Genomic DNA, 17,839 nt, shown 5'->3' on the forward strand with positions numbered 1-17,839 from the left:
AACCTCACAGAGTCCTGACCTCAACCTTTGGGATGAATTAGAGCGGAGACTGCGAGCCAGGCCTTCTCATCCAACATCAGTGCCTGACCTCACAAATACGCTTCTAGAGAAATGGTCAAAAATTCCCATAAACACACTCCTAAACCTTGTGGAAAGCCTTCGCAGAAGAGTTGAAGCTGTTATAGCTGTAAAGGGCGGGATCCATATTACATTCATGTGCATGTAAAGGCAGGCGTCTCAGTTCTGGCCTGGTTCACAGTCTCCACTCTAATTCATCCCAAAGGTGTTCTATTGGATATCAAGTTCCTCCACACCAAACTCCCTCATCCATGTCTTTATGGACCTTGCTTTGTGCACTGGTGTGCAGTCATGTTGGAACAGGAAGGGGGTCATCCCCAAACTGTTCCCACAAAGATGGGAGCATGAAATTTGTCCAAAAATGATTTTGGGAGCTAATTTCAGAGGAAATCTGGCACAAAATAATACAGGGAATTTTCTCGTCATGCATTTGCCTCAGACATGCCGTAATACAATTTAAAATTGTACACCGTCTATATTGGTCTAAGGTCAGACTGTCTAAGATCAAAGCTGACATAGATCCCACATGTGATAGATGCAGGCAGGCTCCTGCAATTCTGCTGCATATGTTTTGGACATGTCCAAGACTTTACACGTTCTGGTCCAACAGTTTTAAGACATTCTCTGGATTATTCAGAGAGATGGTGGAGCCATCCCTCCTTATCGCATTGTTTGGTGTGCCCACGGAGAACACTAGGGTCGGTAAAAGGAAAACTAAAATATTGGCATTCTGCTCCCTTCTAGCTAGGAGACTGATACTGATTAAATGGGAGGACCCTATTCCACCGTCATTTAGCCATTGCATAAGGGAAGTCATGTATCATCTTAAGTTGGAGAAAATTAGGTTTACAGTTAGAGGGTGTACCGGGCATTTTATAAAATCTGGCAACCTTTCTTAATTTTTGTTGAAGGAATGAAAGCAGGCAATATGGTATTGTAAAAGAAAGGGGGTGGAGAATACCTTCTATGTTCACTTTATATTGTCTATTTGTTGTTGTTGCTGTTATTGTTATTATTATTGTGATTATTATTATTATTATCTTTTTTTATGGGCATCTGATTATGTATAGTTTTCCCATGTTTATGTCTGATGTTTGGGGGATGGGGAGTTTATTATTATTATTATTATTATTATTATTATTATTATTATTATTATTATTATTATTTTATTTATTTATTTTTGTATTCTGTATTATTTGAAAACAAATAAAAAAACCTTGATCAAAAATGATTTTGGAGGGGTGTCCCAAAACTTTTGGCAATATAGTGTATATGTGACAAATAAAAGCTACTTAATAAATTAAGAAAATTGTATGCAACAAATAATTTTCCAAATATTAATAAACAGATTATTATTATTATTATTATTATTATTATTATTATTATTATTATTATTATTAAAAGTCGGATTGTATGGTAACAGATTCAGTGAAATCATCAAAAAAAATGTAAACATCCCCTTGTAAATCATTTTGAATCATGTGAAAGCCTGAGGTTTACACCTTCATATATTACTGAGTAAAAATTTCACAAAGTAATTAGTATCAACAAACTGAATGTATTTTCCCCTTCTCTTTCTTTCTTAGTAATAAAGAGTTAAAAAATCTAGCAGTCATGCACTGTATATGATTAAACTTCCTCCTTGAAATTTTAATAATTTACTTAAGGCGTTTTTTTTATATATATATTTATTTCATTATATTATATTATATTTTTTCAATATATGTTTATTCTTACAGATTTTTCTTAGTCTCTTAGTAAAAAGTGACGTAATAATTGACTAATATTGCACGGTAAGAGTCACGTGATTCTTTTTTTCTCAGATTAGTTGAATGGAGTTATATTCCTCCAAATATTTAAAAAAAAATGTAGGGGGATGATGTCGGGAGATCCTGGTCCGGTGTCCACTTCCGCCACGACACCAGTGATGACGCAACCACATACACGCGCGCGCGCACACACACACAGAGAGAGAGAGAGAGAGAGAGAGAGAGAATAAGGAAAGGGAAAGGCGTGGTTAGATATGCAGTGGGCGTGGTTTATAAGGAGAGGGGGCGGGGTATTGTAATACAGGGAGTGTGAGCAGTTGAGTGGATCCTCCTGTATGTTCGGCTGTGGGACAGCGGGGGGACACGCCGGCAGGAAAACAAAGACCACATCCTCCTCACTGCAATCACCAACAAAAGATCCAGTGTGCAGCATCACTCCCGGATCCCCGGGATTTAAAAAAGAAAAAAACAAAACAACATGTCGACATGACACAGTAAAGGATTTGTGTTTCAAAGCGACGTGGACGTGCGAGGAAACGCAAACGTGTGTGTTTAAAGCCGGCAGGTCCATCACTGCTTTATCCTGGAGGAATTTCATTCTGTTTCTCTATATAAAGCGGATTTAGTCTGGAATCTGGAGGTGCAACAGCGACCAGTGAACCTTTACACACACACAGTCTTTAGGTGAGTATCCTGTCCATTAATTACGCTTTATGTGTTTACACACACACACACACAGTCTTTAGGTGAGTATCCTGTCTATTAATTACGCTTTATGTGTTTACACACACACACACACACACACACAATCAAGACTCCTACATACTACAGATGAGTATCTTGTCTATGAATACACTGTACATTCTCACACACACACACACACACACACACACACACACACACACTGAGTATCCCATACCGACTGAGTATCCTGTTTATTAATTACAGACACACTATATATGAGTATCCTGTATATTAATTACACTTCACACACACACACACACAGAGACCCCCCCTCCCCAGTCTATATTTGAGAATCCTTTTATTAATTACACTTCACACACACCCAGACTCATTCATATACACACACACACACACACACACACACACACTATTCATGAATATCCTGTCTGTTAATTAAACTTATTTATAGACACATACACACACACAGACTAATTACAATCATTTATAGAGACAGACTTACACACACATAAATGACAGTTGAGTCTCCTGCCCAGTAATTACACTTATTTATACACATACCACAATTTTATTATTATTATTATTATTATTATTATTATTATTATTATTATTATTATTATTATTATTTTGTACTGCTTTGGACCATACCTGACTCATAAACATTAATAATTAATAATAATTCTGGCCAGGAATATCTCAATCTGCACATCTTTCAGCTGGAACCAGTCCAAAACCTTCATTTTTACCTCGAACAAACTCATAAATAAATCACTCGCTTAAAAAGGAACCATCATCCAAGCTGTTATATTTATTACCAAGTTTTAAAAATAAAAAAATAAATAAATGTCTAGCGATAATATCAACTGGAGAATTTAAAAATAAAAAGCTGCATGTCTTGAATTAATAGCCAAACTCATGTTATTGTACAGATTTAAATAATGAGGCAGATATTTCAATATTTTATAGCTGGACAAAAATATCACCAGGATGAAGAGACTGAAATATCATCACTGTCCTTCTATAAAAGGTTTAAACCTTGATTTTACAAAAGAAAGTTTTGGAACTCAGCACTATTAAAGTGACCTTTTATGTGTGTGTGATGTAATAAGAGGAAAAACATTTCAGTGCATGTTACCGTAAGAAGGGCGTGAGTTACCTAAAACTATTAACCAAGTGACCTGGCCCAGTTTAAGGATATACATAATTATGTTGACATTAACATTTAGACTCTGCAGGAAACAATACAGTTTTATTTTTGCATTAATAAAAAGAAATGCTTTGTAATACATTATTTTTTTTTTAATTATTGATTTTAATTAAAAATTTTAAAAAATTAAAAATAAATTATTTTTAATAAATTATTTTTAATTACTAAAAATATTTGCATTAATAAAAATAAAAAATAAATGATTGTAATAAATAATTTTCTAACAATTTAATTATTTTTAATTAATAAAATAATATTTGCATTAATAAAATTAATTAGTTTTATTAAATACATTATTTTAAATTACTAAAATAATGTTTGCATTAATAAAAACAAATGATTTTTAAAAATTAATAATTTGTAACAAATTAATTATTTTAATTAATATAATAATATTCCCATTAATAAAAATAAATATTTTTAATAAATTATGTCTAATTAATAAAAACAATATTTACATTAATAAAAATAAAAAATAAATGATCTTAATAAATTAATTATTTTTTTAACAAATTAATTATTTTTAATTCATAAAATAATTTTTGCATGAATACATATTTTGTAATAAATAAATTATTTGTAATTAATAAAAATAATATGTACATTAATAAAAATAAAAAATAAATTATTTTTATTTATTAATTAATTTTTTTAATTAATTAAATATTTTTAATTAATACAATAATATTTGCATTCATTAAAAAAATAAATTATTTTTAATAAATTTATTATTTTTAATTATTTAATTATTTAATTCATTAACCCACTATGACGTACCATCCAGAGTGAAACTTGAATTCCACTGTCATTAGAATAATTATTAAATCACAGGTTTATATTAATGCTCTGCTTATCATTGCTATAGCAACAGCTCATACACGGGGCAGTCTTATCATAACCTTCTGTTATTATATAACTAAAAGTTAGGGTTGTTGAGGTTTTTTCGTAATGAGGTTGATGTTTATGGAACGTTGATGGGTTTTTTTTTTTTTACGTGTTATAAACTAACACTAACAGAGAAAGGTGATGTTGAGGGAAATGGAAGTGATACCAGGAAATAGAGCTGGAATTTCCTCTAGCTAAACAGATCCTGTACTCGTTACTGTTATAACATGCCACGATATAGAATCAGATGTATATTAAATCCACACATAATGCAAAGACGGTTTACGGTTCAAGGCAAACAAAAATCGATTGTATGATAGATAACAAAGGACGGATCGAGCAGACACCGAGATCCACAAAAGGAAGACTTTCTCTTGCTTGAGGAGAAACAGATGAGGGAGTGGTTGTGTGTGACTTCTCAGAAGTGCTAATAAAAGTGGTTTCAGGTGTGACCAGGTGTATCATGTTGCACGATGAAACTGAAGAAGAAGAAGAAGAAGAAGAAGAAGAAGTAGCGGATAATAGAGGAAGTTTCACTAAATAAAGCAGTCTTTCTGTAAGCAACTTTTTATTTGTGAGAATTGCGTGTACACTTGGGACAAAAGCGTGACCCTGGAGCACATACGGAGAACTTGTCAGACTCGTTTGAGTAGTGACTTAAACTGAAAAGCAGATCCAAAGTTCAACACGGTGAGACTCAGCTTAGAGCTGCCAGAATAGCAGGCCAAAGGTGGACCGCCCCTTTTTTTCCCCCTTCAACCATCGTGAGAGCATGAGCATGAGAAGTGGAAATGTCAAGGCTAGTTGATGTCGGCAATGCAGCGTGGCGTCGTGTCATGTGAGAGGATTTGTCTCCAATCTGGAAATAAGGGATTTAAAATCTCGGAGGGTTCGAGTCGGCGTAAGAAAACCTGCAGCAAACGTTTCCAGATCATTTGAATAATGCTGTTTATGATAATAATGATAACAGTGACTTTAGCATAAAGTATAGGTAACAGCAGGCAAATGTAAAGCCAGTGGTTGCCAGGTTTTGCAATATTGAGCCAGTTTTTTTGTGTGTGTTTTTTTTTCTGTGAAAAAGTTTTAAGCGTATTTTGTGTTCACAAAACTGTAAGCTGTTGTGCCTACAAATGAACTACATTTAAATAAATAACAAATGGGTAAGTAAAAAAAAGTAATTTGTATGTGATGTATTTTAATCATTTAATATACACAGCTCAGGCATAACATTATGACCACTGAGAGGTGAGGTGAATAAGACTGATGATCTCCTCATCATGGCTCCTGTTAGTGGGTGGGATATATTAGGCAGCAAGTCTACATTTTGTCCTCAGAGTTGATGTGTTAGAAGCAGGAAAAATGGGCAGGTGTAAGGAGTTTGACGAAGGGCCAAATTGTGATGGCTAGACCACTGGATCAGAGCATCTCCAAAACTGCAGCTCTTGTGGGGTGTTCCTGGTGGGGAGCGAAGGCTGGCCCGTGTGATCCGATCCAACAGACGAGCTACTGTTGCTCAGATTACTGAAGAAGTTAATGCTGGTTCTGATAGAAAGGGGTCAGAATACACAGTGCATGATGGGTCAGCAAAAGGGGGACCAACACAATATTAGGCAGTTGGTCATAATGTTATGCCTGGTCAGTGTAGGTAGATATACCTTTACTGACCTAATTATTTTTCCATATATTACTTAAATATATTACGTAAAAATGTAAACGTTGCTAAAAAGTCAAACTTCATATACAAGTTATTATAAATATATATTATTTATAATAAAGGATCATTTACAACACACTAAGGGTGATCTGTGTCTGGCAACCCTGTCAAGTCTAAGATACAAACTTTATGACACAGTAATCATATATTATTCATTTCTTTATTCGCAAGTCCCATTACATCCTGGATTTTGATTGATCAGAAGGTGTTGATGCATTTTCTATGACCGTAGCAGAGATTCGGACCGCTGCATTATATTAATGCATGCCATATCGTTATGGTTTCTATAGCAACAGCTCCTTCAGATAGACTTTTTTTGTTTAATCGATGCAGGTTAAATACCTTTATAGTTCTTGAGAAGTTTTCTGGGTGGAAATATATATATATATATATATATATATATTTTTTAAATATATTTTAAATATGGAAGAAGTCTCCAGTGTCAGGGTTTTTTTTCTTAGTAACACATTAAATTGAACTTTAATAGATAATAAAAGAAAAAACAACCCTTTTTTTAGAAAGATAAAAATAATTCTCTGGGGTAAAAGTAACTCGGTTTCGTTATATATGATTGTACAATGTAGAGTGTTTTATTACATTATTGCTGGAAAATTACTGCAAATGGGTGGATTTGTGAATGAAAGTGTTTATGAGAATGGAAAATAATGGCTAATGTTTTGGTTTTTATCCATTAGAGAATTTGATTAAAATAATAATTGAAAATAATAATTATTATTTTATTTATTTCTTTTTTATTATTTGTTATTTTTATTTTTTTTGTTATTATGAAACAGGAAATAGTTGTTGGATTGTTGTGTGTGTTTGTTTTTTTATTCCTACTCGTAAGTAATTTCCAATGTAAACATTTCCTCTTGTCATTGAAACATCCTTTTCCTGCAGGATGAAGCTGGGAAACCCCTCCACCGAGTGACCTCCAGCTCCATGCTCCGGCTCTATCCTCCATGCTCCACGCTGGCTCGTAGTAAGATGTCGACTCCGGATGCGGCGCAACCTCCCCCCAAACCCGAGCTCAAACAGAAACCCCGAATCCCCACAAAACCCGACACCAACACATCACACACACCTCCAACGGACAAGGACCCGCTGAATAAAAACAGCGGGAAAGTTCATGAGATAGTCAGCAAGTTTAACCACCATGATCCCCCTCCTCCTGCTGCATGTCCTGCAGATGAACCTGGACGTAAAAAGAAAACGAAGCGAGCGCCGACGCTCAGACCCAAGCCCAAAATCAAATTTGTTCCTCAGGCCACGGCGGAGCAGGTGCCACCTCTGCCCCTGAAACAACGTCAGACACAGAGAAAAGACGCAGAGCAGAACATGGGCTCAGGTGATGTCACGGATAGCAGACGATCAGGTAGAGCTCTCATACACACACACACACTCACACACTCACTCACACTCACTCACTCTCTCTCTCACAGACACACACACACACATACACTCACACTCACTCACTCTCTCTCTCACACACACACACACACTCTCTCTCTTTCTCTCACACAGGTACATAAACAATCACTCACTCATACATTCAAACACATACACTCACTCACTCGCTCACTCACTCACTCACTCACTCACACACTTACACATACTTACTCACACCCTCTCACAGACACTCTCTCTCTCTCTCTCTCTCTCTCTCTTTGTCTAACTCGGGTACACACCCAATCACTCACTCACTCATACATTCACACACACACACACACTCACAACATTACTTATTTACGCTCCTAAACATGACACTGAACAAATCCAACTGTGATTGGTTGCTTCATCTGTCAGTCAGACTCCCTTTTAGGCAGTCCTTGGGCAATAAAAGTCTAGATTACATAATATCTACAAAAATTAATTTTTTCATTGTGTAAAAACATGATGTATGTTTATGAGAAGAGCCGAGCGTTTACAACTGCTATGATATGAGCGATAACAAGAACTAACTCGTTTTGTGGACGTTTAAGTTAACTACAGCGGGTAAACAACAACAACATTGTAATAAGACTCTATACAGAATGTTGCTGATTTATTTTCCCGTAATCTCAGAAGAGAGAGTAAAAGTGTTGAGGAAAGCAGAGCTCTGACTAATCTACACATCCTTTCTCTATAAAATATTAAAGACAGTTTATTGCTGCATGCTATAGAGCCGTTTGAGATTCGTCCAGCGAGCATCTGAGTGCATTAAGGATGAGTTAATCTTTCAGGACTTTCTTTTTGCAGCTTTATTCCTTTATTGCTATGACTTTGGCCTTGAAACAGCTCTGTGATAAGACTTGAGTAACTCGACACCAAACGATTTAGCAGTGTAGATGTGGTCAGCGGTGGTCCGTCTATGTGCGGGAGTTTTGCGTTAAAAAAAATGGCCGAGAGCATAAAGAGAAAGCTGAGTAAGATTAAACTTAACGTTCTGGAAGCCGTGGACGACGGAGGATCGTCACAAAACAAAAGCTCAGTGCAGAAGAAAGTGACCTCGCTGCTAAGCGCTGGCTCTAAAAGCGCCATAGGACAATGGCCACGGGCGTTTAGGCGTGAGGAGGCCGCTAAGGCGAGCAATAACGATCTTATCAGCAGAGGTGAGTGACACTCAACAGCACTTCAAGCCAAGATTTTTTTCTTTAATATGTAAAAGCTGAAAGTGTCTGAATTTCAGGGTTAATATATGGCGAGGACTGATGATGTAATATTCCAAAGTTCATAAACATGTTATTTGTGTCCATGTTGATGATTAAGTGTCTTTGTGATGTTCCACTCCACAGTGGAGGTTGATATGAAGCTCATATAAAAGGAGACACTCAGGACTTTGTAGTGTTTCAGGAGTATTACTGTTTTTAGCCTACTAGGGAGAGATATATTCATAGAAAAGATCCTAAGAAAACAAAAACAGGCGTCCCAAAACTTTTGGCAATATTGTGTATTTTCACGTTATAGTATACTATCAGTGCTTTATAAATATGCATGTCAGTGTTGTTGGGATTTTTTTCCCCTAAAATTATTCTTAGGTTATTAATCTTTATAATCTTTATCTTTTTAGGTTCTGCATCAGGACAAATTAAAGAACGTTTACGTTTTAGTTTTGAATTTTATTTCCAAGATTGCACTTCCTGCTTTGGAGTACTGTAGGTCAGAATATGTGACTTTTCAGCTTGTAGAGGACTTTTTTAAAATGAAATCTGGGTCTTTGTAGTGGGTCTGAGAGAGTGAAAGTGAAACCTGGCATCTGGTATAGCTTTCTCACAGGGTCATTAATTTGTCATACTTCACTGCACATGTTTGCTTTTGGTGGTGTTTCATCTCACAGCTTCTGCTTTGCCCTACTTCATGCTCTGTGTAGGTGTGTAAGTATTAATCACAGGAATGGAGGTTCCCTTTGAGAGAGAGAGAGAGAGAGAGAGAGAGAGAGAAACAGATGGGGGGATGAGGGAGAGAGAGAAACGGAGAGGGGGTGAGGGAGAAAGAGAGTAAGAGAGAGACAGACAGAGAGAGAGGGATAGACAGAGAGTGAGGGATAAAGAGAGGAACAGAGAGAGATCGACAGAGAGAGAGGGACAGACAGAGAGTGAGGGATAAAGAGAGGAACGGAGAGAGATCGACAGAAGGAGACAGACAGACAGACAGACAGACAGAGAGCAAGGAACAGAGAGAGAGAGAGAGAGAGAAAGACAGGCAGAGATAGCAAGGGACAGAGAGAGAGAGAGAGATTGATTGATTGATTGATTAATTTTTACCATAAGAACATTGGTCAGACAATAATCAAGATTATTTAATCACATTAAAGCATCGGCAAAAACCAACGCTCCATCAACAACCTCACATAACACTCCCTCTCTGACACTGAGATCTGTCATTATTCTGGATTTGATCAAATTTAAGAAAGCATTTGTTAAATTGATCACCAAGTTCTGTTTAGTCTTGTTTCTCCTGCTGATGTATTGTCTCTCACCATCTCTGCTTGACCAAGCAGGAAATTCAGTAGCTGACATTTAAAACACTTTTTATGGACATATTTAAAACCAAGCATGAAAGTTTCCATTGAAAAGAAACACAGACCTTAATCTGGGGAAGTCCATAAACGCATCAAAGACAATCTCGACTAACATTGTGCTTTAAAACAGTGATAAAAGCATTAACAGCAAGAGCTCCACTGCAAATCACCTATGTTCTTCTGTAATGGTCTGACAGATAGATAGATAGATAGATAGATAGATAGATAGATAGATAGATAGATAGATAGATAGATAGATAGATAGATAGATAGATAGATAGATAGACTTTACTGATCCCATGAGGGAAATTCCACTGTCCTCTCCTAAATGGAGGATGATATGCTAGGGTGTGTCTACTTTACCAGAGTATTCTTGTTTAAAACTTTAACACACTTTTGTACATTGTCTTACTGGACGATCTCCTTGGACCAAACAATAAGATTTTATTACAGCATTAAAAAGTTCCTTTACAATCCTCTAAATTGGGCAGTAAAAAGAGATTGGGAAAGTGGTCATTTCTCCAAAAGAGATTGGGAAAGTGGTCATTTCTCCAAAAGAGATTGGGAAAGTGGTCATTTCTCCAAAAGAGATTGGGAAAGTGGTCATTTCTCCAAAAGTGATTGGGAAAGTGGTCATTTCTCCAAAAGAGATTGGGAAAGTGGTCATTTCTCCAAAAGATATTGGAAAGTGGTCATTTTGATGCCTCTGCATGTTCTTCAAGTGTTTGAATGTCCTCACCCGTCGCTTTGGGCCATTACTCAAGTCGACACCATTTTTACCGTCCAGCTAGTTGTACTATGTCCCCAAGTGTAGTCACATGAGCTTTAAGGCGTACCTGTGTATGCAGGGAAAGTCCTTCAATGTGACAGGATCCAAGGATCAGTGGTTCCTGCAGCGGCCAGTGTAAGGAGGTTGCGGTTTCAGTTCTGTGTACCTTGTGAAGTGACCAGACTTTGAACATGTTATGATAAAAAAAATCTTGTCATTTTCGGAGGGCTTATCCAGAGCAAGGACTTGTTGAGGCCTAGCCTTTCAAAGTTCATCAAAATGACAGTCTTCCACTTCGAGTCTATGCAGCCAGAAAGAAATCTCACTGCAAGCTGAAGATGAAATGCTGCTAATATACTTTATACATGTATGAACCCCTGCCCTCCTTCATCTCTGGATAAATATTAAACACAGTTTTATACCCAGTGTAAATTATCCCAGAAGAAATCAACTAGAAGGGACTGAATTTTTATTAAAAGCTATACAGAGCCAGAGAGAGAGAGAGAGAGAGAGAGAGAGAGAGAGACTGAAAGAGACAGAGTAAGAGGAAAAGAGATAAAGCAAGAGAAACAGAGGGATAGGGAGAGTGAGAGAGAGGGAGAGACAGAGTGAGAGAAACAGTGTGAGAGAGAGAGAGAGAGAGAGAGAGAGAGAGAGAGAGAGACTGAAAGAGACAGAGTAAGAGGAAAAGAGATAAAGCAAGAGAAACAGAGGGAGAGACAGAGTGAGAGAGAGAGAGGAAAGCAAGAGAGAGGAAGAGAAAGAGAGTGTAAGAGAGACAGAGTCAAGAGAGGGAGAGAGAGAGTCAAGATAGGGAGAGAGAGAGTCAAGAGAGGGAGAGAGAGAGACAGAGAGAGTAGAAGAGAGATAAAGTAAGAGAGAGACAGGGGAGAGGGAGAGTAAGAGAGAGAGAGTAAGAGAGACATAGTGAAAGAGGAAGGGAGAGAGATAAAGCAAGAGAGACAGAGGGAGAGACAGAGGGAGAGAGAGAGAGAGGGCGAGAGAGATGGAGGCTTTCTCTGTAAATAATGAGCTGGTTGATGTATGACCTGCTGGACTGAAAGTGGGTCACAAACTAAGAAAATTCCCAGCTTGGCTTTCCTCATATGTCCTAGTAGAACTTTTTTAACAAGGCTTGCAGGATCCCAGTCCCAGTGCGCTCTGAACACAGATATCATTAACATTATCTTCATGTATCTGCAGAAATCCTGTAAATGTAGGATAAAGATTGTCTGTGACTCATGCTTTTCATCTGAACTTATTTTGCGAACTATAAATAATAATGATAATAATAATAAACGAGTCCTGCAGGTACAGACTCGGTACAGGAAGTGATTATTTCGAGACAATTTGAAGTAGCTCAGGACCGTAAAGGAAATGAGAAGAATGTTGTGAGCAGTCAGGTGTGTCTCTAATAGCCCAGGTGATCACTTTGTTTTCATTTTATTCACACTCGGATTGTTTCAGACGGAACAGCTTTAGGTGCTGCAGGACGATGTGAACGATGACAGAACCTATCAGTATTTAGATAGATAGATAGATAGATAGATAGATAGATAGATAGATAGATAGATAGATAGATAGATAGACAGCTGGAGGAGGAAGATAATTCTGATGTTCAGGAGCCATCAGTCTCAAGTAGTAAGGAGCTGAACAGCTCTGCTAGTGTTCATTCACCTATTCCTCCATCACCAGCAGCACTCCATTCTCCAGCGTATTCCTCCCCTACACACCAGTGTAAAAGTAAGCCAATGTAGTTGTATGTTCACTGTTGTTGTATTTCATGTGGTTTAGGTGGCCGCTGAGCCGGACTGAGCCCAAGCATTATTTTACATTCTGTCCGATACTGTTCTGCTGATTTGATAATGGTGTTGCGGTGCATCTGTTAGATGCTCATGCTGTTCTCATCATTATGTTCCTAACACTGTTTATGATGACATACAGGCTTATGCTCTGTAGATTGTATTTGGCAGATGCTCTTATCCAGAGCAATACAAAAGTGCTTTGAAGCCTCTATCAATAAATGCATTAAAACTGGTTCAACAGGTCACAGACTTAGGATACCATCAGCCTCAAAGCTCTGTTGGGAGGAAATACAACACAAACCATAAGAGCTAGTTTCAGGAAAAGGTTGGCCTTCATCCTTTGTTTGAAGACGGTCAGTGACTTGGTGTGTTATGTGTGTGCGGAGACAGATGTCAGTCAAAATTGCACCTGTGAAACGTTATTCTTGCTTACCCCCTCTCCCAAATTAGCCCCTGATGTTTTCAAATCCTAGAAATGCCCCTGGTGGGACCAGTTGAGCAGTGCTAGTGGAGTGCAGTGGAATCAGCCAATCATGTGGCAGCAGAGCGACAGATAACATCAGGATTCTCTGATTGCAATGCAGCATGATTCCTGCCCTAGCAGGCATGCATGGCAGCTATGATTATATGTCAAGAAAGCTGACAAAATGTCTGTAAGAGAGTAGATAAAAAATTGTTGGTCAGTTGTTAGTATTTCTAGATCTATTAAAAATGGTTGACCTTGAATGAGGAATTTCCCTGGAAAAGACAACATTGTTTAATAGCCTTAATTAGTTTTGATTAGGAAATGGACCACACCCTTAGTGTCATGGTGTAATTTACTGACCAGTTGAACTAACCAGTCAATTAAACTAGACTGAGACTATTAGTAGTATTACTACTACTAATAATAATATTAAAGAAGAATCCTTCTAGTTGTTGTGATCTAGTATTTAAATACCTTCCTTGTATCTGATGCTTTATCTAGTAGCCACACACCCAGTCCGTCAGGTTCAGCAAGTCATCAGGCTTCTTCTCGCCAGATCTATCTTGGATGGTGTCTCCCTGCAGCACTGTGTCGTCGTTACTATGCAGCAGATCATTTGTTTCACTTTATATATCTAAATATTTCAGGATAATGTTTTAGTAGTTGACTGATGACTTCTCAGAGTAGTGTTTAGTTAGTTGTTTTTGTTGCTTGTAGAGTGTTTATGCACCGGTGGATATGTCCTCTCAGCAGGATTGCACAGATCTTCGTGAGGAAACGGACGGTAAGAAAAATATTTGCCGTTTCTGGAGGAAGTCTGAGCAGCTGGGAGTAAGTAAGGAATGAGGGATTCGTGTGGTCGGGGTGTAAACAGGATCGAGGGGATGGGGGTTTATAATGGAGGTGTCAGAGTCGGATGAGAAAGTATTGGTGGAAATGATGCGTCCGGAAACATGTTATAGTTGAACCAATTCTCCAAAATATATATATATATATATATATTAAAATAATATATATAATAAAATATATATATATATAGGGAGAGAGAAAGAGAACGTAAACAGATGGAACTCTATATATGCAAGTAGCACCAACAATATCCATAAAATGTCTCTCTCTAATCTGTTTCTAAATATTTCTAGAAATAAATAAAGAAATTCAATTCAGTTTATTGGTATAGCGCTTATAACAATGGAGCATATTTGCAGTAGAATATGAACATAGAACAAGTTTTGAGTTAAGTCACTATTTTATCCCTAATGAGAAGCCTGAGGTGATGGTGGTGAGGAAAAAACTTCTTGAGATGATATGAGGAACAAACCTTGAGAGGAACCAGGCTCCGAAGGGAACCTCATCCTTGTTTGGGAATATTGCAACTGTAAATAAGGTCCTTTCTTCAAACTTTTAGATTTACATGGAACTGTGCAACCAAAGGGACTCCTGAGGAACTAATAGGTCAGCGTACTTCATTATAGACTAGCACTAATTCCTTGACGGATGCAACGGCAGTTCAAAGACAGCGTGATTAGTCTCCGAGTGGTTCGATCCACGGCAGTCTTCTGGGCAGGCCGTCCATGCAGATCACAACCACAACCATGAGACTCCAACCAGGGGTAGAGCATCTGGATGGGTCAGGAAGGTCCCGAAAGAAGAACACTGGGAACTTGGGTGTGGGTGGAACGTATAGCTTGTCAGAGAGAAAGAGAGAGAGAGAGAGAGAGAGAGAGAGAGAGAGATAATAAATGAGAAAAGACAACAGAAAGAGAGAGAGAAAAATATTAGGTGATCATGTGATGTTTGAAGACAATGTACATTATGCGCAAAGTGACAGCATAAATAAAAGGGAGAGCCAGAAGGTGACGGACAGAAAATCCTGATAAACCTGCACTTCATGCAAGGTGACTAAAACATGTTTATATTCAGTTAATAGTGAAGCAGACGTATCAGGATCGTAAGACTTTTTTACTCTCCTACACTGAGCAATTTATTAGGAACACCTACACATTCATGCAGGTTTTCAAATCAGCCAATCACGTGGCAGCAGAGCAGCAGATAACATCATGCACATATGCAGTAGCAACTTCAGATAACATTCACCATCATATCATCCATCAAAATGAGGAAAAATATGTCATTTTCACTCGCTGTGGCTTGTTTGTTAAAGCCAGATGGGCTGGTTTGAGTATTTCTGTAGCTGCTGATCTGTTGGAATTTTTACACTCTGTAGAGTTTAGTCAGAATGGTGTAACTCCACCTCTCTGTACAGCTGTGGTGAGGAGAAAGAAAAGCATCTCAGAAGCTCAACACTATGTTGAATCTTGAGGTAGAAAAGCTATAACAGCAGAACATAGGGTTGTGTTTCTGTGGGAAGAAAGCTGGGCTGAAGTGGACACCAAAGCTGGATGGAAAAGCTGGTCTGATGAATGTGGATTTCTGATGCTGGGGTTAGAATTTGGTACCAATAACACAAATACATGGACTCAACCAACCTTGTGTCAATAGTCCAGGCTGGTGGAGGTGGTGGAATGTTTTCTTGGCACACTTTGGGACACTTATACCAATCAATCATCAGTATCAGTTCTTGATAATGTACATCTCTTTATGGCCACAATTTCCCCATTGTATAATAATGATAACGCACCATGTCTCAGACTGGTTACGTGGGTTCCTCAGTGGGCTTCCCAGTCACCTGATTCCGGTAGAAGATCTTGTATTGGATGTGGTAGAAATTCATAGTATGAAAGTTCACCTGAAAGAGCTGCAGCATCTGTGTGATGGAACATTGTCTGACCAGAAACTTCTGAATATTTCCAACAACCATAAAGCCATAAAGAATTGAGGCTGTTTTCACAGGAACCCAGTACTCTAGTGTTCGTAATAGAATGCACAGTATGAGGATGAATTAGTAAACAATGTGTTTTTAGTCCATTTTTAGTCCATGTTTTAGTTTTAGTAAACAACATACTTTTAGTCCATTTTTTGTTCAATGTTCAGGAACATCAGCAGAACAAGCAAGTTCCTGTTATCACTTAGGTATAACGTCTTACCCTTAACAAAGACAAATAAGTGTAGCGAACCTGCTGACACTGGAGACTCCTTCTGTAAACAAATCACGGTTAAATAATAATCTCCTTCCAGAAAGCATCACCAGTCTTCATGAAGCAGCATTGAGTAATCCTTTCTTTTGGGTTTTTGTTGAAGGATTCATTCTTATTTGCTATTTGTTACCCAAAAAGCTCCTGGATTAAAGGATTTGATGAAGAGATTAGCCTTCATTTTAGCTTGAAGCACATTCCTGTTGTGGTTTCTTCAGGGCACTCGGGATCTTTAGAAGCTTTCTTTACAGCAGCTTTCTTGAACAAGGCCCCCAACCCACCCTGCACCCGGGGCTCTGTATCATGGCTGACCCTGCTCTCTGAACCCAACCCCCCAAGGATGGGATATGTGAAGAAAGAATTTCACTGTGCAGTAATGTATATGTGACTAATAAAGACAACTTAACTTAAAAATTATTATAGTTTCTCAGTCGTAATTACGACTTGAGGGGTTTTCATTTACACCTTCCTAGTAGGAAACTCGTGTTTTGTATAATTCCAAAAGGCAGCATAAATGATTAGACGAATGATTGGAAAGTCATGGGTTTAAATCGAAACACTGCCATTTGAAAATTATAAAACAGACCTTTAGTTTTTGTAAGCTGCTTTGGATCGAGATGGCCAAATGTCGTAAGCGAGCATGTGTATCCACTGTATGTGAAGGATATCAAGTAAAAAGTGTAAATTTTTTTGCTTACACAAAAAACTACATTACCTATCAGCCACAGTTTGTCGCATGACCATGTCACGTGTCACTCGTCATTCATATTCGTTTCAGGTTTTGGTTTCTGTGTCTTGCTTTGTCAAGCCACGCCTTGTCTTTGTTTTTGCCTTGCTTTTTGTTCTTGTTTTGTTTGTTTGCGCTTGCATTTGCTTTCAGCTCCCAATCCTGACCAAAACACACATGGTTATATAGGTGCTGCTTTTAATAATAATAATAATTCATTTTAATTTGTAATATTTTTTAAATAATTAATAATTTTTATTTTTATGTTTTTATAATAATTTTTTATTCTATATATTCACACATATATTCTATATATGTATGTGTGTGTGTATATATATATATATATATATATATATATATATATATATATATATATATATATATATATATATTATTCTTGTAAGAGTGTGTGAAGCTTCATCAGGAATAGTATTGAATTTTTTTTTTAACAATAATAATAATTCATTTTAATTTGTAATATTTTTTAAATAATTAATCATTTTTATTTTTTATTTTTATGTTTTTATAATCATTTTTTATTCTATATAAGATAGTGTGTGTGTATATATATATATATAAATATATTATTCTTGTAAGATAGTAAAAAAAAATTAGTCAAGAC

At 37.1% G+C, this 17,839-nt stretch overlaps 1 protein-coding gene across 5 annotated transcripts in view; it reads left to right on the forward strand.

Annotated features, from left to right (window-relative positions):
- Positions 1-2,161: 2,161 nt before the first annotated feature.
- Positions 2,162-17,839, forward strand: part of arhgef15b (Rho guanine nucleotide exchange factor 15b) — a 33,057-nt gene continuing 17,379 nt past the window's right edge. Inside the window, exons 1-2 of one of the 5 annotated variants that reach the window (XM_058406994.1) lie at positions 2,162-2,531; positions 7,256-7,730. In XM_058406994.1, the coding sequence (XP_058262977.1) occupies positions 7,298-7,730 (433 nt within the window). In that variant the 5' untranslated portion in view covers positions 2,162-2,531; positions 7,256-7,297. Of the gene's footprint in view, positions 2,532-2,568; positions 2,594-5,124; positions 5,802-7,255; positions 7,731-8,689; positions 8,947-13,967; positions 14,180-17,839 lie in introns of those variants that run through there. The other 4 variants (XM_058406996.1, XM_058406995.1, XM_058406997.1 and 1 more) reach the window with 4 other exon arrangements.

The sequence above is a fragment of the Hemibagrus wyckioides genome, linkage group LG13 (assembly GCF_019097595.1).
Source record: "Hemibagrus wyckioides isolate EC202008001 linkage group LG13, SWU_Hwy_1.0, whole genome shotgun sequence".
NCBI lineage: Eukaryota > Metazoa > Chordata > Actinopteri > Siluriformes > Bagridae > Hemibagrus > Hemibagrus wyckioides.